This window comes from Zophobas morio, unplaced genomic scaffold (assembly GCF_036711695.1).
Source record: "Zophobas morio isolate AGI-343-1 ecotype UQ-CSIRO unplaced genomic scaffold, CSIRO_AGI_Zmor_V1 ptg000038l, whole genome shotgun sequence".
In the NCBI taxonomy this organism is placed as follows: Eukaryota; Metazoa; Arthropoda; class Insecta; order Coleoptera; family Tenebrionidae; genus Zophobas; species Zophobas morio.
The window spans coordinates 929,588-948,947 of NW_026972143.1; the positions used below are offsets into that span (position 1 = coordinate 929,588).

The 19,360-nt window shown below is 36.3% G+C and overlaps 6 protein-coding genes across 6 annotated transcripts; 5 read left to right on the forward strand and 1 right to left on the reverse strand.

Moving 5' to 3' along the window:
• Nucleotides 1-109: 109 nt before the first annotated feature.
• LOC135140017 (zinc finger X-chromosomal protein-like) lies at nt 110-1,444 on the reverse strand. The gene has a single exon (XM_064070390.1). It carries the CDS (start codon nt 1,325-1,327, stop codon nt 110-112), a length of 1,218 nt encoding a protein of 405 aa, XP_063926460.1. The 5' UTR covers nt 1,328-1,444.
• A 276-nt stretch (nt 1,445-1,720) lies between these two features.
• Nucleotides 1,721-2,903, forward strand: LOC135139943 (zinc finger Y-chromosomal protein-like). Its single transcript, XM_064070309.1, has 2 exons — nt 1,721-2,809; nt 2,886-2,903. The coding sequence occupies exons 1-2, from the start codon at nt 1,721-1,723 to the stop codon at nt 2,901-2,903; spliced, it is 1,107 nt and encodes a 368-aa protein (XP_063926379.1).
• Nucleotides 2,904-2,983: 80 nt separating this feature from the next.
• LOC135139944 (zinc finger X-chromosomal protein-like) lies at nt 2,984-4,394 on the forward strand. The gene is made up of 2 exons (XM_064070310.1): nt 2,984-3,182; nt 3,239-4,394. Exon 2 carries the CDS (start codon nt 3,249-3,251, stop codon nt 4,392-4,394), a length of 1,146 nt encoding a protein of 381 aa, XP_063926380.1. The 5' UTR covers nt 2,984-3,182; nt 3,239-3,248.
• A 6,724-nt stretch (nt 4,395-11,118) lies between these two features.
• On the forward strand, nt 11,119-11,919 carry LOC135139945 (zinc finger Y-chromosomal protein 2-like). The gene has a single exon (XM_064070311.1). The coding sequence runs from the start codon at nt 11,119-11,121 to the stop codon at nt 11,917-11,919; it is 801 nt and encodes a 266-aa protein (XP_063926381.1).
• A 991-nt stretch (nt 11,920-12,910) lies between these two features.
• Nucleotides 12,911-15,497, forward strand: LOC135139946 (zinc finger protein 431-like). The gene is made up of 2 exons (XM_064070312.1): nt 12,911-13,767; nt 14,201-15,497. The coding sequence occupies exons 1-2, from the start codon at nt 12,911-12,913 to the stop codon at nt 15,495-15,497; spliced, it is 2,154 nt and encodes a 717-aa protein (XP_063926382.1).
• Nucleotides 15,498-15,586: 89 nt separating this feature from the next.
• Nucleotides 15,587-17,172, forward strand: LOC135140092 (zinc finger Y-chromosomal protein 2-like). The gene is made up of 2 exons (XM_064070502.1): nt 15,587-15,687; nt 15,745-17,172. Exon 2 carries the CDS (start codon nt 15,781-15,783, stop codon nt 17,008-17,010), a length of 1,230 nt encoding a protein of 409 aa, XP_063926572.1. The 5' UTR covers nt 15,587-15,687; nt 15,745-15,780; the 3' UTR covers nt 17,011-17,172.
• Nucleotides 17,173-19,360: the final 2,188 nt, after the last annotated feature.

Below are 19,360 nucleotides of genomic sequence, written 5' to 3' on the forward strand. Positions count from 1 at the left end.
AACATAACCTCAAAACGAGCTATGTGTCATAAAGCGAGGTTATGGGGTACGTTCACGATTTGATTTATTACAACATAGGCAACCAACAATGCACGAAATTACAAACAAGTCATTCAGTTGCATGTGTTTTAATTAAATGTTTATTCAAGTTTTGCTTTCGCTTCGTCCTAAAACGACACTTTTGGCACTGAAACCACTCAACTTCGCCTTCATTCACATGTTTCAGTTTCACGTGGCTTTGTAAACTAAACTTGTCCTTACATTTATAAGTGCACTTGTCACACTGATTCCACTTAATTTCACTATCACCTAAGTGTTTATTAACTATGTGTCTTTTCAACGCACTTTTATACTTGCTTCGAAAAACACATTTGTCACAATTCCACCACACGATTTCGCTTTCATTTAAATGTATATTACGTAGGTGGCTTTTCAAATATTTTATATTCGTTGCTTTGAACGAACACTGGCTGCATTCATACCACTTTACATCCATTTCATCAGCATGAACCGTCGTCGTGTGATCATTTAAAAAATTCTCGTGGCGCGTTTTGTACGAACACTTTTCGCACCGGTACCACTTTTTGTTCGAATGTAGCGTCCCCACGTGGCTCTTCAAGTACACTTTCAGTTTGGTTTTGAACGGACACTTGTCACACTGAAACCACTCAGTTTCGCTGTCGCTTAAATGCTGAGTGCTTATGTGGAGTTTGAGCGTGTGGTTTCGTTTGGTTTTGAATTGGCACTTCTCACACTGGTGCCATTTAATGTGTGTCGGGTCCACATGGTGCATCTGTCTATGGAGCGTCAGATACCTCTTATTTTTGGCTTTGTAGTCGCAGTCGTCGCACTCGTGCCACTGGATTTCGTCGTCTTTTAGATGTTTGGTGATTTTGTGGTCCCGCAGGTGTCTGTACATGGTTTTGAAGTCGCACTGGTCACACTTGTACCACTTGCCGTCTTTTTTGCCGTTTTTTGGCGAGTCTTTGTTGAAGTGGGCGCGTATTTTGTGCATTTCGAGCGACTTTGGTAATTTTGATTTGTAGGGGCACTGGTCACAATGAAGGACTTTGTTTCCGTTGTTTGGGGTACACGTTGTCGTATGTTGGAGCCATTTTAGTGGAAAGTATGTTTCAAAAGTGCAGTTCTTGCAAATGTAACTCTTAACGGTGTAGATTTCGTTCGGACCATTCTCTGAAATGGTTTTGTAGCACTTTTTGGTGTGTTTTTTGAGAAATATGGTTAAAGCTGCTTGGAAATTGCACCTCTTGCAGTGGTAATTTTCGATGTTCAGTTCACAGTTGTAAAATTTACGGTGCGGAGGCATTTTTATATTGTTTAAAAAATTGTTACTGTGGATTTTTAATTAATACATCTGGGATTGTTATTGTTGATACAAATTTATTTTGACAACATAACCTCAAAAAGTACTCACTTGACATAACAAGGTGTAGGGTACGTTCACGATCCGCAGCCGCTGCAGAACAAACTTCTGATTTGTTGATCCATAAATATTCTGCTATCATCAAATATTTCAAGTTTATCATACTTAATCGTTTGGTTAAATATAAATCAGTAGAAATAATCAAACAACTAAATTATTCAAATGTCGATTATCAACTGTCAACAATCTCTAGGTACTTTTTAGTTTGTAGGTTTGCAAAAATTTGGAGGTTATGTTTGAGAACAGCATTCTCAGAAACAAATTTAATTGAAAGAAATGTTGCGTCCAGAAGATTCAAAGAACTTTGTTTACTTAAAGTCTCTCCATCGCTGCAAAATGTGCCCCTTCTTCACCACTTCGACCACTCTCATGCTAAACCACGCCAGAAGTCACGGTTCATCCCTCCAACTCTTCGACTGCGAAAGCGCCACAATTGAAACGTACTCCTGCAAGGACTGTACCTTCCGAACAAATCTAGCCATAGTATTAAAAAAACACAACGAAAACCACGACCACACTAATCGAAACAACTTTGAAAACGGTCTCCAAGGACACGTTTGTCCCAACTGCGAATTTAAAACCCACTTCGTGCTAAAACAGCTCCAACACGTACTGGAATGCCTGGATAAACAACACCAAAAGTGGCACGAATGCAACCAATGCAGCTACAAATCCAAAGACAAACGTAGCTTAACCGACCACAAAATCTCAAAACACTTGAGCGACGACGAAATCCACTGGTTTACGTGTGAACAGTGTCCGTACAGAGCCAAGAAGAAAAAATATTTGAAAAGACACATCTACGCCCATCATTCCGAAGACCAAGTGATTAAATGGTATGAATGCGAACTGTGCCCGTACAAAACCAAATTTAAAGCATGCTTGCAACAACACGAACACTCCAAACATAAAAAGAACCATCAGTGGTACAAGTGTGATAGTTGCTCTTATCAGACTCCGACGAAAGGTCACTTGAAACGACACGTCATCCACAAACACCAACCTGAGAAGGAAATCCACTGGTATGAGTGTGAAACGTGTCCGTATAAAGCTAAGACTAAGAACTTGCTTACTAATCACATGAACTGTGTTCATCCGGATGGCAAAGAGGTGAAGTGGCATCAGTGTGACCGGTGTCCATATAAAACTGTACGTGCGTATAAATTAAAGTCACACATTATTAATAAACACTTGGGGGACCACGAAGTCCAGTGGTTCTATTGTGACAAATGCAACCATAAAACTAAGTGTAAGTATTCGCTAAAGGCGCATACGAGGACGCATTTGAGTGATGGCGAGGTGGAGTGGCATGAGTGCCAAGAGTGTGGGTTTAGGACGATGTATAAGACTGCGCTGAAAAGACATGTGAGTGGGCGACATTTGAAACAAAAATGATTAATAAATAAATAATTATTTATGTTGTGTTGATTTGTGTATTTAGACAACCCTCAATACGTGATGTGAGCCCACGTTTGAGTACTTCTGGTTAATCCCCGCCTATCGTCTAGTGACATTTCATTCCACTCGGTTGCCCATTATCTGGTTATAATTATAAATAATTTTAAATTATCGCAACAAATTCATCACTTTGAGTATCCACATTGTACACATTCGTGTCTGATTATTGTTTAAAATTGTTTATTGTTGCGACTGCAATTTTTAGTCAACGGGAATAAAATTTGAGGTTATGTTTGTGATTTTTTTCAAACATAGTGGATCGAATTTTCATCAAACCTTGGTAAAACACGTACACAATTACCGTTACAACATAACGGCAGTCGTATTTTTTTTCAGGTGGAGCGAAATGTCCAAGGTAGAATGTTCAGACAAATTGGCTTCGTTTGAAAGTCCCATGCTACTTTTTAACTGCGAAAATGCCAACATTGAAGCGTACCGTTGCAAAGACTGCGACTTTCAAACGGAGCTGACGCTGATTTTTAAACAACACGTGGTGAAGTGCCCAGAAAAGCAAGATCTGAAGTACGAATTTGCCCTAAAAAAATTTATTTGTGAGAAATGCAGCTTCGACACTTATTTTATAATGAAGTGGCTTCAGCATAGAGCGGTTTGTTGGGGGAATAAAAAGCCCCGATTGACAAATTTGTACTTGTGTGATTTTTGTGAGTTCAAATCCAAGTACAAAGGTGTGGTAAAATTCCACAAAATTGCGAAACACGTGAACGACGATGACATCTTGTGGTATTATTGTCCATCGTGCCCATACAAAGCTAAACAGAAATCCTATTTAAAAAATCACGTAAATTCGCAGCACTTGGACGACGAATATATCAACTGGTACAAATGTGATAAGTGCCCGTTCAAATCCAAGCAAAAATGTAACTTAAAAAGTCACATAAACGCGCGACATTTGAACTCAGAGGACATGAAATGGTACAAATGCAAAGACTGTCCATACAAAACCAAAAGAAAAACCATTTTAAACGAACACGTGATTTTGAGACACTTGGACGAACAATACGTCACGTGGTTTGAATGTGACAAGTGTCCATACAGAACTAAAGTACCGTCAGCTTTGAAACGTCACACAACCAAGCAACATTACTTAGATGAGAAGGACATTAAGTGGCACGAATGCAGCCACTGTCCTTACAAAGCTAAATCAAAAGAACTTTTAAAACGGCACCTGAATTCGCATCATATGGAGGAAAAGGACATTAAATGGTACGAATGCACAAGCTGTTCATACAAAAGCAAGTGTAATTCGAACTTGAGAAAACACATGCAAGCGCTGCATTCAAATGAACGGGATATTAAATGGTATGAATGTAAAAAGTGTCCATATAAAGCTAAGAGAAACGCGTATTTGAAAAACCATATAAAACAGCATCACTTGGATGAAAAGGAGGTTAATTGGTACGAATGCCAAAAGTGTTCGTACAAGAATAAACTGAAAATGAACTTGAATAGCCATGTAAAGAGAAGGCACTAAAATATATATTTTTTTAAATAAGCTGATTTTGTTTGACGTACTTTTGAATTTGCCGCCATTGTACTAAACTATCTTTAATTTAGATGGCGCTAGCGATCTAAGTTGAATATTACAAAAATTTACGATTTTATTAGACATGTTTTAAGTTTCTTCTTGTCGAAATAAGTCTACACATGTTAAGAAAAAACAAGGCCAAATATAAGCCCCGCCCACCCACCCTCTTTCAATTGTGACGATGTTTTTTATTCGTCGTGAGCCAAGAGGGCAGAGCTTAACTGCAAAATCCTTATTTCTCCACGAAAAATTAAAAACATGTTTTTGAATATGGTGTTGTTTAAAGAATGCTCTGTATATTAGCATTTACCAATTTTAAACATGTTTTAAGTTTCTTGTTGTGAAAAGAAGGCTATGTATATTAAGAAAAAAAGCCAAAATATAAGCTCCGCCCACCCACCCTATCTCAATTGTGATGAAATTTAATTGCAAAATCCTTATTATTTCTCTACAAGAAATTACCACGTAAAACATGGTTTTAAGTATCGTGTTATTCAAAGAACACTATGTATATTAAGAAAAAATGAAAGCGAAAGATTAAGTCCCACCCACATCTACCCTGATCTGGGCTTGAAATAGTATTAAAGTTTTCATTCGTTGTCAGACCTAGGGGCGGAGCCTAATTGCAAAATCCATATTTCCTTACAAAAATTTACCATTTTAAATGTGTTTTAAGATTCTAAGAATAAAAAAAATATCATCACAATTGAGATGGGGTGGGTAGGCGGGGTTCATATTTTGAATTTTTTCTTAATATACGTAGTATTCTTTGAACAACACGATATTCAAAAACATGTTTTTAATTTCTTGTAAAGAAATAAGTATTTTGCAGTTAAGCTCCTTGGTTCACGGCGAATAAAAAAAATTATTACAATTGAGATAGGGCGGGTGGGTGGGCTTACATTTTGCGTTTTTGTTTTAATATGATTGTATATACTTCTTTTTACAACATGGAACTTAAAACATGGAAAATTTGTATAAGGAAATATCGATTTTGCAATTAGGCTCCGCCCCATAATTACAAAATCCATATTTCCATGTAAAAGTGTACTATTTTAACCATGTTTTAAGTTTTTTGTTGTGAAAAGATGCCTATGTATGTTAAGAAAAAAAGGGCAAAATATAAGCCCCGCCCACCCACCCTATCTCAATTGCAATGATTTTTTTTCATTCGTCGTGAGCCAAGAAAGCGCAGCTTAATTGCAAATCCTTGTTTTTGAAAGAATACTATGTATATTAAGAAAAGAAAACAAGCCAAAAATTAAACCCCACCCATATCCATCACAAGGTTAATTGTGATGAATTTTTCATTCGTTGTCAGAGCGAGGGCGGAGCCTAATTGCAAAATCGATACTTTCCTACAAAAAAGTACCATTTTAAACACGTGATTAAATGGGTTAATATTAGTGGATAATTTAATTTTCGTGAAATAGTGCTGTCAACCAGAAAAATGCCCCCCTTACTTCAGGCACTCAGGGGATTGTCCTTCAGGTTGGCAGCACTACACCCTCCTGCAATTTGATTGGTTGAAAACCCAAAGAAATAAGTATTTTGCAGTTAAGCTCCGCCCTCTTGGTTTACGGCGAATAAAAACAATCATCACAATTGAGATAGGGCGGGTGGGCGATTTTAAATTGTGCCTTTTTGTTTTAATATGTGTAGATTTCTTTTTACAACATGAAACTTAAAAAATATATCAATTTTGCGATTAGGCTCCGCCTCATAATTGCAAAATCCATATTTAGGAAATTTAAATTTAATGTATGTTGACTTCTTTTCACAACAAGAAAATTAAAACATGTTGAAAATAGAAAATTTGTATAAGGCGATATCGTTAGGCTCCGCCCCATAATTATAAAATCCATATTTTCTTGCAAAAATGTACCATTTTAACCATGTTTTAAGTTCTTGTTGTGAAAAGATTGCTATGTATATTAAGGAAAAAAAGGCAAGATATAAGCGCCGCCCACCCACCCTGTCTCAATTGTGATTATTTTTTTATTCGTCGTGAACCAAGGGGGCGGAGCTTAACTGCAAAATACTTATTTCTATACAAGAAATTAAAAACATGTTTTTGAGTATCCTGTTATTCAAAGAATAGTATGTATATTAAAAAAAAACACGCCAAAATATAAGCCACGCCCACCCACTCTGTCTCAATTCTGATGATTGTTTTTATTCGTTGTAAATTCCTTATTTTTCTACGAGAAATAACCATGTGAAATGTTCTTAAGTACTCATGTTATTCAAAAAAAACTAAAAATTAATTAAAAAAGAAAACCAAAAGATCTCGATTTCAATCGTGATCAATTTTTCATTCATTGGCAGACCGAGGGGCGCAGCGTAATTGCAAAATCGATATTTCCCTATACAAATTTACCATTTCATACATGTTTTAAGTTTCTTGTTGTGAAAAGATGGGGACACATATTAAGAAATCAATGCAAAATATAAGCCCTGCCCACCCGCCCTGTCTCAATTGTGATGACTTTTTCATTCGTTGTCAGACCGATGGGCGGAGCCTAATTGCAAAATCGATACTTTTCTATGAAAATTTACCTTCAACGGCGAACAACAACGTTTATAAATCGACTAAGGTTTATCATTTGCACGAAAAACAATTTTAGTAAACATTGTAACTTAAAGTGTGTATATTTGGTTGCCTACCACGAGATCAATTTTGACACCTAGTAGGGACTTTTACATTTTACGTCATTTATATGGCAAATAATCATTCAAATTCGTTTAATAAAATATGTATATGTATTTTTATGAATTCTAAAAACGGCAATCAATTTTAAAACATTTTCTGTTGAAAACAATGCGACGCTTGTTGGATGGACCGGACGCTCAAACCAACCTAACCTCAAAAAAATTCAGCAAAAAAAAATCAAAAAACTATGCAGACAAGTTTTTGCACAATATTGACCCGCGTGCACATTCCACGCACGTTTTCTTATTAATTTCAGAACGTAAGTTACGTTTGTGACGTTAAGGCTCGCGTCTGGATCGGTTTCGCCCTATACTAAATACATTGAAAACATCGTCGTGGTTTCCGGAGTTGCATTTTAAAAATACGGGATATATCGCTTTAAAAAAATTATATTTCGAATTAACAAACTTGAGTCCAGGGGACCTCCATATTTATATTCATATCTAGTCCGCAGTTTTTACAAAAAAAAAATATAAAGTTGACCAATTTTTACACCAGATTTAACCGGTACATTGATGCATTTTTTGAAGAAGTGCTGAAGTGATTTGCATTCTGAGATAGGAGGTCCCCTGGGGAAAAGTGTCAGCTTTCTTTTGATACCATTTATAATCCTAAAAAATTCACGACTGAGGTAAATAACTCTCGAAAAGACAGAATCTGTTGAAACGAGAAATCGCCATTAAACGCGCTATGATGCCGTAGCAGAATACAGGTTTACTTAGATTCTGGTTTGGTTGCAGACTTAATTTAATGTGGACCTTGTCCACCAGGGGGAGCTGTTTTTACTCAGCGATTTATCGGAATAAAATTTTGATATCGCATTTCCGATTTTACAATACCATTTCGGTTTTTAGAAGTGACAAAATAACGTATCCATCCAGTGGCGTAACAATCAAACTGCGGGCCTGTGTTCTACAACACTGTGGGACCCCTAATGAACAGCGAAATAAAAATATTTAACAATACGAGTATAATGAGTAAAGAATGAGTAGATTGCAATTAGCGCTAACGTTTTATTAAAATCATTCTACCTGAAACATTGAATTAAAAAAATAAAATACAATAATTACCTGAAGAAATATAATTAAAATATATACAATATTAGAAACTAGCCGACCCGCCAAACGTTGTTTTGGCATTTCTAGTGAATATTTTGGTACACAGTTAAATAAAAAATTAAATTAAAATAAATACATAAAAATTTATCGTACGACAATGATTATATTCAATGGTCATCTTGCAACCCTATTACGCATCTGTGGATGAAAGCAAAGATACTCATATCGTTATTAAAAAATGGGGGTTGGTGGTAGAAGGGTCAAAATTTAGGGTTATATGTATTTTTTGATGGCAAATCTTAAAAAAATAAAAATAAAAAATGTCTAAAAAATAAAAAAAGTTTGGTGGGTCACCCTTATCACTTAGGGGTTTAAAAAATAGTTTACTAGACCTACCGAATATACACAAAAAAATTCATAAAAATCGGTCAAGGCGTTTCGGAGGAGATTGGTTACAAACACTGTGACACCAGAATTTTATATTAGATTATTTTAGAAAAAAATTCTTTACCATAAAAAAGGTTATACTGAGTCGACCTTAAAAGATTGACGTATGCTGTCGCGGACTTTTTTTTAGAACTTTTAGAAGGGAACAATTCCATCATACATGATTTTTATGTAACTTTAACCGTTTAATACAGCAACGGAAGCTGTCAAAGGACGAATAATTTTCCCGTTTTTCCGATATTTTTTCATTCTATAATAATTTCCCAGTCCAGTTTTTTTTCTACTTAAAAAATTAGTTGTAACATACGTCAGATATATTTTATTATTCCAAAAAAGCACCACAAGTACAAAATTAAAATAGTTTTGAAAATACGAAAATTTTCATAAAACACAACTGAAACTGATTTTTTTTTTTCACGTTTTATTACAGCATGAAGTTTCACTGTAGAACTGAGGACAAAATTTTTTATTTTGTTGTCTTGCATCATAAATTAGTCATACTTTTGTCGGATAAAGATTGGTAATTTACTACATGGGGTGTTAGATTTGCTACAATGGGATTGCGACACTGCGACAGGTTTATTACAAACAGATGCTGCTGCATTTTCGACCGCCGGTGCCTGTCGCTAAAACCCGAGTTTATTGAGTCTATGATATTGAATCTTTAGTTGATTGTTTATTTTTTTCAACATTTTCTACAATTTCAGAAATTATGGATTCAATAAACTTATGTGTTTTTTTACTGTTTGTACAATTTTTTGTACTAATTGCACGTTTTGTTTTTTTTTTGCGTAGATAAAATTTGTCACGAGCCATTATTATAAAATAAGGTGTAACAACAAAAATATAGTGCAAATAATTTGTAAGTGGACGACCGAAACTATGTTTTAGGCAGACACTGACAAAGTGGTAGTAACATTGGCAACTGTTCCAAAACTGAGTTTTGCCGAAAAAAGGTACTTTACGTGCATTTCAAACAATTACATTCATAGGACTCGACCATTTCTACCAGCCAGATGTAAACAACCACCTACAATAAATTTAACAACTTTTGTTTGTCACCGGAAGTGGGACTGGTATTGCGGACTGAAATTATCCCTTGTACACGCTTTCGACTCCATTTGAGTAACAATTTTTTTCCGAATTTAAAATTACGTTCAAGCTGTTGTTCAAGCCTAAAATTTAAAATTAAATCTTTCCGAAACAGTATGACAAATATGTAGTGAACAAAAAATATTTACACCTTATACAAAAAAATGAGGTTTACGATGCGCAAGCATATGATATACGTAAAATTAAAAGTGCAAGTCAAAGTTAATATGCATTAAAAATAGCAGCTGCTTCTATTAAAAATTTAAAATTAATTATTTAAATCCTTACAAAACGATATACTAACAAACAGTTTAAGCAAAGTCAAATTTTTAAACAAACTGCCTTCTGCCATGCAGTTAGCCGCCAAAATAATTAACATGAATATTTTAGTACTTACATAAAAAACCACCGTTGAATGCTTAGAATTACTTGCACACAACGTACTAATGATTTACGTTGAAGAAAGTAAAAAATTTTGCTATGTGGCTAATAGCTTCAAGGACACGTTATTATTCATTTTCAAACGATTGCGGCTAATAATTTTAACAATTTATTGTTATTTACTTGGTAAATATATTTTTATTTTTATTACTATTGTTTTGTTGCAAACGATAAAGTAAATAACAAAACCAAACTCTTATACATTATTAAGTTTAAGAAAAATTTTCCGCCAAAAATATTCTATTTGTAATGAATGGGCGTGTCCGACAGTGCAGATAGTAGGAAAATAATAATAACCCTCTATATGCAAATCCAAAGTATTTACTTATACCGGAAATATTGTTAATTCTCTTATTTCAAGTTTGGCCTACAAATGTGGAAAATCCCTCCCGTTCGTAAATAGTACCTTGGCGCGACCAATTTTTGCTTTACATGATGTTCCTGTAATTCAGACAAACAACACATCCTTGATAGGAATAAATCACATATCTACAGATAATTCCCCGACAGTAGGAGGTACCTACTTTAATATTTACATATATTTAATATATTTACCGAAAACAATTTAAGTACGGAAACAAAATAAATAACTGGAAAGAATTAACTGTAGCCAAAATAGGAAAATGAATCAGTGAGTTTTACATCTTTCCGGTTTTGAACGGTCAAGGGTAAATTCAGGTACCCGGGTTTTGTTTGCAACTATTATGGCTAGACAGGCACTGCGGCTTGTGTACTAAAACTTATTTCCGTACAGTAAAATGTAGAATTCTACGGATCGGTGCTGCATTTATTCACATTTTAGCAATTCACTAACAGGAGGCAGCATCTCCCGGGTCGTTTTATTCTCACTTTGACCAGGCAGATATTTTGCCTCCAGACGGCACCCTTAAAACCAGTGGAACTAAGTTAAATAAGCCAAATGTTGGTTTGGGAGTGTGAAAATTCCAACATCGAATTTTTTTACTGCAAAGACTGCAACTTCCACACAGAATTGACGGTCCTTTTTAAACAACACGTGACAAAGTTTCACGCATCGAGGAAAAAACAACGAAAAAATGCGTACTCCATCCAAAAGTACATTTGTGATCAGTGCAGCTTTGAAACACACTTCGTGCTCAAGTGGCTTCAACACGTCACACGATGTTTAAAAAACAACGAAAATTGGAACACATTTAAACGCAAAAACGTGTCCATATACTGGTATCAGTGTCAAAAGTGTCCCTACAAAAGTAAAGATTTTTCCAATTTGAAAAGACATATTAACATACGGCACATAAACGAAGACGACGTTAAATGGTTTGAGTGTAAAAAGTGTCCATACAAAGCTAAACAAAGTTCGAATTTGAAGTGCCACATAAATGCGTGTCATTTGGACGTGGAAGAAATCAAATGGTATATATGTGAAGTGTGTTCTTATAGAGCTAAACAAAAAGGGAATTTGAGGAGACACATAAATACGCATCGTCGGCGGCGGGATAAATGTGGACAGGTGCAGCTGAACAGTCCACGAAAGTGTAAATTGAAAGAACACGAATGTGCAAAATGTGCGTACAGAAGTTGTTATACGTCGAATTTAAAACGGCATATAAATGCCCACCATTTGAAGGGACAGGAGATTAAGTGGTATAAGTGTGAAGTGTGTCCTTATAAAGCTAAACAACATTCTAATTTAAAAACTCATGTAAATATGGTCCACTTAGATAAGCAATTGGAGCTATAAATATATATTTTGAAATAAGAGGAGTTTTTTTTGTTGTATTACATAGTTTGAGGACTTCTGATTCAGTAGAAAACAGCAACCAATAGGGACTTTCTCCTGTTTTGACATAGTTGACACTTCCACTATTGCAGTTTGAGGTTATGTTTGTGAGAAAAGTGTGCCGAACGGATTAATTTCAATCTTTGTGCCTAAAAGTGCCCGTACAAACAAGTTTTTCACGTTTTATCCAAATGTGAATCACATTAACGCCACAATTTCCTTTTCTAGATTTCAGCTACACTGGAAAATGGTTGAATCGTGGAAAACCGGAAAATCTCACCATCGTTATACCTTTTTGACTGTAAAAATACCAATATTGATTAGAGATGGACTTCCATGTTGGTATTTTCACAGTTGAAAGGTATGCAGTTGCAAGACTTGAACTGCTGAAACGAATTCGTCGGGGGATTTCTTGTCATGAATCGAAGAATCCAGGATTTGTGAGATGCGGAATACACCATTCGAAATTGTATTTATGGCCAGTTTTGAATGGTGTATTCCGTGTTTATAGATCTGCAACGACACTTGGGTTGGAAATGTCAAGTTTTGTCAAGTGAATTTTTATAACTGTCATATCGTTTTTATTAATAAAAATACAACTGGGGGGAGTTTCTTTTAACGCTATTAATGGTTTTGGTTCAGCAACATTGATTGTGTAAAAGATGAAGTACGTTCATAATTTGTAATCACAATTAAGTATAGGCAACACATAATACACGTTTACATTGGTTACTGATCGAAACAGTGTTGCACTTCTAGGGACTTTTTTCGCACAGTGATAATGGTGTTAAATTGACATTTGTAGGTTATAATAACCTCTGTAACGTTACAAATACAAATTATTTAACAATTAAATCAAGAAGGACGAACAGTGCTCTTCTAACTAGTCAGTCAAAACAATCAGTTTCACAAATTTAATAAAAGCTAACTGAATTTAGTTAACCAAACTAAAATGTCAACATTAAAACCCCACGTTCACCGCTGCAAACTCTGCCCCTACTTCACCACATCCCCCTTCCTCCTGGTGAACCACGTCCGACGTCACCGTTCCCCAGTTAAACCATTCAACTGCGAAAACACATCAGTCGAACCATACACCTGCAAGGACTGCACCTTCCGAACAAACCTGACCTTCGTCCTGGTAAAACACATCAAGAACTGCCACATCAAACCAGGACAAGACTTCTCCTACAAAGTCCAACAATTCCACAGTGTCCAGAATTACAGATGCGAAAAATGTGGCTTCAAAACCTACTTCGTACTAAAGTGGCTCCAACACACGTCTTCATGCATCCGAACAAAGCAGAGACACAAGAATTCCAAAGTGTACCGATGCAATATGTGTTCGTTCAGTGCGAGGTGGCTGCCGTCGCTTCGGGGCCACAAAGCGAGGGTCCACTTCGGCCATGACGAGTCCTTCTGGTACAAATGTGACCAGTGCGAGTACACCACGTTGTACCAACACCGCATAAACTCCCACAAAATAACCCAACATTTGAAAGACGACGAGATCCAGTGGTTTAGTTGTGAGCAGTGCCCGTACAAGGGTAAAAATCGGAGGTTGTTGAAACTACACGTGAAGAAAATACACTCGAACCAAGCGAGGAGTAAGTGGTTTGTGTGCAGCGAGTGTTCGTATAAAAGCAAAGACGAGACTTATTTGGAGACTCACATCGCTGCTATGCACTCCGGGGGTAAAGATATCGAGTGGTATGAGTGTGCACAGTGCAGCTATAGAACTAAGTGGAAGTATACGTTGTCGTGGCACGAAAAAACGAAGCATTTGGTGGCGAAAAAGTTGGAAACGTGGTACAACTGTGAACACTGTCTTTATAAAACAAATTTTGTTAGACATTTGCAGTGGCATATAAATAATATGCATTAAAATGGTGATTGTAAACTTTACAAGACTATGAATTTAGTAAATACCGAAAATGTGCAATAAATATGTTAAAAACAAACAAATCGAGATAAATTTTATTTATTTGTTGTTGTAATTGTGAACGCACTCTGACGTTCCGTAAACATAACCTCAAAAATACTTTGCGAAACCACTTTTCACTAATAAATATAACTCGAAAACTGTAACCAACTGAGTTTTCACTAAAGTTTGTTAATAGTGTTGCAAATAGCGCAAATAATTTGCTAAAATAAGTCCTTGATTGTTTGTTGTGATTGTGAACGGACCATATGAAAGTGACATAACCTCAAAAACAAAACTGTCATGTTTTGCTTATTTTAGGAAAAATAAAAAAATAGTCAAACTAAACACAACTTTGAACGGCATGTCGATTCTGGAATATTTTCCCAAGTTTTCTCGATTAAAATCGCACTATGGCAAAGTGGTACCATTCAACTGCGACAATTCCATTGAAAGATACCTCTGCAAGGACTGCAACTTCCAAACGTATTTAACCATCCAACTGAAAAACCACATTTCGAAAAACCACGGAATTACAACAAAAATTGACGATTTCCTGGTACAAAATTATGTCTGCTCGAAATGCTGCTTCGAGACACATTTCCTCCTAACGTGGCTCCGTCACATCAAAGCTTGTGTTAATAATCAAACCTCTGACTTATCAATGGAAAGAAAAAATTTGAAACTACTTCAGTGTGACCAATGCCCATACAAAGCCAAACTCTTAGAGTCCATCAACATCCACAAAGTCCGCACCCATTTCAAAGAAATCCAGGATTTCAAGTGGTACAAGTGTGACCAATGCGGCCACAAAACCACCCACAGAAACGTGCTGCGCATCCACAAACTCACGAAACACTTGCGAGATGACCAAATCAAGTGGCACCAATGTGACAAGTGTCCGTACAAAGCTAAACAGAAACGGTCTTTACAAATCCACCTGCACGTCCACCACGAAGACGACGTCACGTGGTACAAATGCCAAAAGTGCCCCTATAAAACCAAGTTCGATTTGTATTTGCGCAGACACGAATACACCATTCACTTAGTCGAGACTACGAAAAGGTACAAGTGTGATCAGTGTCCGTACGAAACCAACATCAAAGCGCACTTAAAGCAGCACCGAATCAACAAACATTTAAGTGAAAGTGAAATCCAGTGGTATCAGTGTGAACATTGTTCGTATAAAGCCAAAACTCGGTACACGTTGAAGCAGCACGTGAGTGGGGTGCACGTAGACGAGAAGGACATTAAATGGCATAAGTGTGAGCTGTGTTCTTTTAGAAGCAAGCAAATCAAGAATTTGAAGGTGCACGTGGTTAATAAACACTTGGAAGATAGTGAAATTAAATGGCACCAGTGTGAGAAGTGTCACTATAAAACTAAGCAAAAATACTCGTTGAAAATGCACGTGAATAGTCATCATTTGAGTGAAAGTGAAATTACGTGGTATTATTGTGAGAAATGTTCGTATAAAGCCAAACATAAAGGATCGTTGAAGTCGCACATAAATAAACATTTGAGTGAAAGTGAAATCAGGTGGTATCACTGCGAACAGTGTGCGTATAAGTCGAAATATAGCAGCGGATTGAGAAAGCACGTAGAAATGAAACACTAAACTAGAAATTGTACTATTTTAAAATTGTAATCATTTAAAATACAACTGTCAAAAAGTGACATTTGTTGCGTTTGTGAACGTACCCAACCCAAAAGTGAGGTTATGTGGCAGGGGCGACGAATTTTCACACTATGAACCCAAATAAGCCCCCCTTAATCGTTATAAACATGATTTTCCGTAAATGTGTAAGGTAAAACCTAGGTAACGTATCCCCACTTCGAAAAAAACTAAAATTTAACAAATTCAGGTAAAACAAAATATTTCTTCTGGGTAGATAAGTAATATGGAATTTATAATAAAGGAAGACCGTGTCACAGACCACCCATTTACACCCTTTAACTGTGAAAACGTTGACATCGAACTATATTGTTGCCAATATTGCAGCTTCGAAACCGAATTGAGTATCCTTCGTAAGCAACACATTGAAACCTTTCACAGAATTAAACCGGAAAACCCTGAAGACTACACCGTTCAAACTTATCTCTGTAAAAACTGCAATTTTGACACCTACTTCGTGCTAAAATTCCTCCAACACACTAAAACTTGTCTTCAAAACAAACAAAGTCGGGGTCGCAAGTGGCTCAAGTGTGACAAGTGCAACTACAAATCCAAATACAGCAACGCTTTAAGGGGGCACCAAATCACAAACCACTTGAAAGATGACGAAATCCAGTGGCACCACTGCGACAAATGCGCATACAAAGCCAAACAAAAACGCTATTTGAAAATCCACGTCCACGTTCACCACATGGACGAAAAAAACACGAAATGGTACAAATGTCAACAGTGTCCATATAAAACCAAATTCGAATTTTACTTAACCAGCCACTTGAATACCACTCACTTAGTTTCCAAAAGGTACAAATGTGACCAGTGCTCCTACGGAACCAACTCCAGCTCGCACTTAAAGAAGCACAAAATCCACAAACACTTGCGCGAGAACGAAATCCAGTGGTATAAATGCGAAAGTTGCCCCTACAAAGCCAAAACCAAGCCCGGCTTGAGGGACCACCAAAGCACCGTGCACGTGCAAGACAAAGACGTCAAGTGGCGTAAGTGTGACCACTGCGCTTTCAAAACCAAGCAAATGAAAAACTTAAAACTGCACATGTTTAACAAGCATTCCAACGAAAATGAAATCGTGTGGTTCGAGTGTGAAAAGTGCCCGTACAAGACCAAGCACAAGTTTTCGCTGAAAATGCACGTGAATAGTTACCATTTAACTGGGAGCGAGATTACGTGGTTTCGCTGCGACAAGTGTTCGTATAAGGCTAAGAGGCAGTTCACGTTGAGGAATCACGTGAATGCGGTTCATTTGAACGAGGAGGATATTAAGTGGCATCAGTGTGACCACTGTAATTACAAAACGAAGCACTCGAAGAATCTCAAAACGCACGCGAAGACGCTGCATTCGAGCGAGACTAAGTGGCATTATTGTGACAAGTGTTCACACAAAACGAAGTACAGTAGTGGGCTGAAACGCCACTTGAAGACCCAACATGGTTCAGAATGATTTTCCTGGGTGTTGTAAGTAAATGTGTAATGGGAAATTAATTTTACTCTCAGCGTTCGTACTACCATCTAAATGTTTTAAATTTTCAGTGTTTTACTTACTGTACATGATTTAATGTCAGTTGGTGTCTTAAATCGTTAATAAAGAGAATTATTTATTTGATTCTGCGATTTTTTTAACAAAATAATATAAGCGGAATTTATAAAGTTGCTGTTGACGTTGAGATATTCAACTTTGCCCTAAGTTGATTACTACAAAAAGTTACCAATTTGGACGTTTCAATTTTCTTGTTATCGACATAAGTCTACACATATTAAAAAAACAAGGCAAAATATAAGCTCCGCCCACCCGCCCTGTCTCAATTGTAATGATTTCTTTATTCGTCGTGAGCTAAGAGGGCGGAGCTTAACTGCAAAATCCTCCACGAGAATTTAAAAACATGTTTTTGAGTATCGTATTTTTCAGATACTGTGTATATTAAGAAAAAAATGAAGCCGAAGATTAGGCCCCACCCATACCTGCCCCGATCTCAATTCTCAATTCTGATGAATTTTTCATTCGTTGTCAGATCGAGAGGCGGGGCTTAATTGCAAGATCCATATTTGTCTACAAGAATTTACCATTTTAAACATGTTTTAAGTTTCTTGTTCTGAAAAGATGACTACATATAGCCGAATTAAGCTCCACCCATATCTGTCTTGATCTAAATAGTAATTCAGTTTTCATTCGTTGACAAAATCTAGGGGCGGAGCCAAATTGCAAAATCCATGTTTCCTTACAAAAATTTATTGTCTTCAACATGTTTCAAGTTTCTGAGAATAAAAAAAAATCATCACGATTGAGATGGGGTGGGTGGGCGGGGTCTATATTTTGGCTTTGTTTCTAAATATACGTAGTATTCTTTGAACAACACAATACTCAAAAACATGTTTTTAATTTCTAGTAAAGAATTAAGTATTTTGCAGTTAAGCTCCGCCCCCTTGGTTCACAGCGAATAAAAAAAATTATAACAATTGAGACAGGGCGGGTGGGCGGGCTTACTTTTTGTCTTTTTGTTTTAATATGTGTAGACTTCATTTTACAACATGAAACTTAAAACAATATATCAATTTTGCAATTAGGCTCCGCCTCATAATTGCAAAATCCATATTTCTTTGCAAAAATGTCATGTTCTAAGTTTCTTGTTGTGAAAAGATGTATAATATATAATAGTATAAAAAAAAACTAAATGTATTCCCCGCCCACCCACCCGATCTCAATTCTGATGAATTTTTTTATTCGTCGTGAGCCAAGAGGGCGGAGCTTAACTGCAAAATCCTTATTTCTCCACGAGAAGTAAAAAACATTTTTTGAGTATCGTGTTTTTCAAAAAATACTATGTATACTAAGAAAAAATTAAAGCCAAAGATTACGCTCCACCCATACCTGCTATGATCTAATAATAATGAAGTTTTCATTCGTTGGCAGACCTAGGGGCGGAGCCTAATAGCAAAATCCATATTTCCTTACAAAAATTTACCATTTTAAACGTGTTTTGAGTTTCTAAGAATAAAAATAAAAAAATTATCACTATTGAGATGGGGTGGGTGAGCGGTTTTTTTTTGCCTTTTTTTTCTTAATATACATAGGATTCTTTGAATACGATACTCAAAAACATTTTTTTAGTTTCTTGTAAAGAAATTAGCATTTTGCAGTTAAGCTCCGCCCTCTTTGAGTCACGGCGAATAAAAACAATCATCACAATTGAGATAGGGCGGGTGGGCGGGCTTATATTTTAGCTTTTTGTTTCAATATGTATACACTGCTTTTCTTTAGGCTCCGCCCCACAATTGCAAAATCCATATTTCCTTCAAAATGTACCATTTTATCCATATTCTAAGTTTCTTGTTGTGAAAAGATGGCGTGTATATTAAGAAAAAAAAGGAAAAATATATGCCCCGCCCACCCACCCTATCTCAATTGTGATGATTTTTTCATTCGGCGTGAGTCAAGAAGGCGGAACTTAACCGCAAAATCCGTATTTCTTTACGAAAGAAATTAAAAGCAAGTTTTTGAGTATCGTGTTGTTCAAAGAATACTACGTATATTAAGAAAAAAATAAAGTCAAAGATTAGGGCCCACCCATACCCGCCCAAATCTCACTTCTACACTGTGGTGAATTTTTCATTGGTTGTCAGATCGAGGGGTGGGGCTTAATTGCAAGATCCACATTTGTCTACAAGAATTTACCAATTTAAACGTGTTTTAAATTTCTAGGAATAAAAAAATCATTACAATTGAGATGGGGTGGGTGGGTGGGGTTTGTACTTTGCCTTTTTTTCTTAATATACTTGATATTCTTTGAACAACA

Bases quoted from the DNA above. Each gene is read 5' to 3' on its own strand.
- LOC135139946 (XM_064070312.1), top strand. From the start codon at position 12,911: ATGTCAACATTAAAACCCCACGTTCACCGCTGCAAACTCTGCCCCTAC. The intron at 13,768-14,200 runs GTACAACTGTGA...TGCTTATTTTAG, and splicing joins GCGAAAAAGTTGGAAACGTG to GAAAAATAAAAAAATAGTCA.
- LOC135139945 (XM_064070311.1), top strand. From the start codon at position 11,119: ATGTTGGTTTGGGAGTGTGAAAATTCCAACATCGAATTTTTTTACTGC.
- LOC135139943 (XM_064070309.1), top strand. From the start codon at position 1,721: ATGTTGCGTCCAGAAGATTCAAAGAACTTTGTTTACTTAAAGTCTCTC.
- LOC135140017 (XM_064070390.1), bottom strand. From the start codon at position 1,327: ATGCCTCCGCACCGTAAATTTTACAACTGTGAACTGAACATCGAAAAT.
- LOC135139944 (XM_064070310.1), top strand. From the start codon at position 3,249: ATGTCCAAGGTAGAATGTTCAGACAAATTGGCTTCGTTTGAAAGTCCC.
- LOC135140092 (XM_064070502.1), top strand. From the start codon at position 15,781: ATGGAATTTATAATAAAGGAAGACCGTGTCACAGACCACCCATTTACA.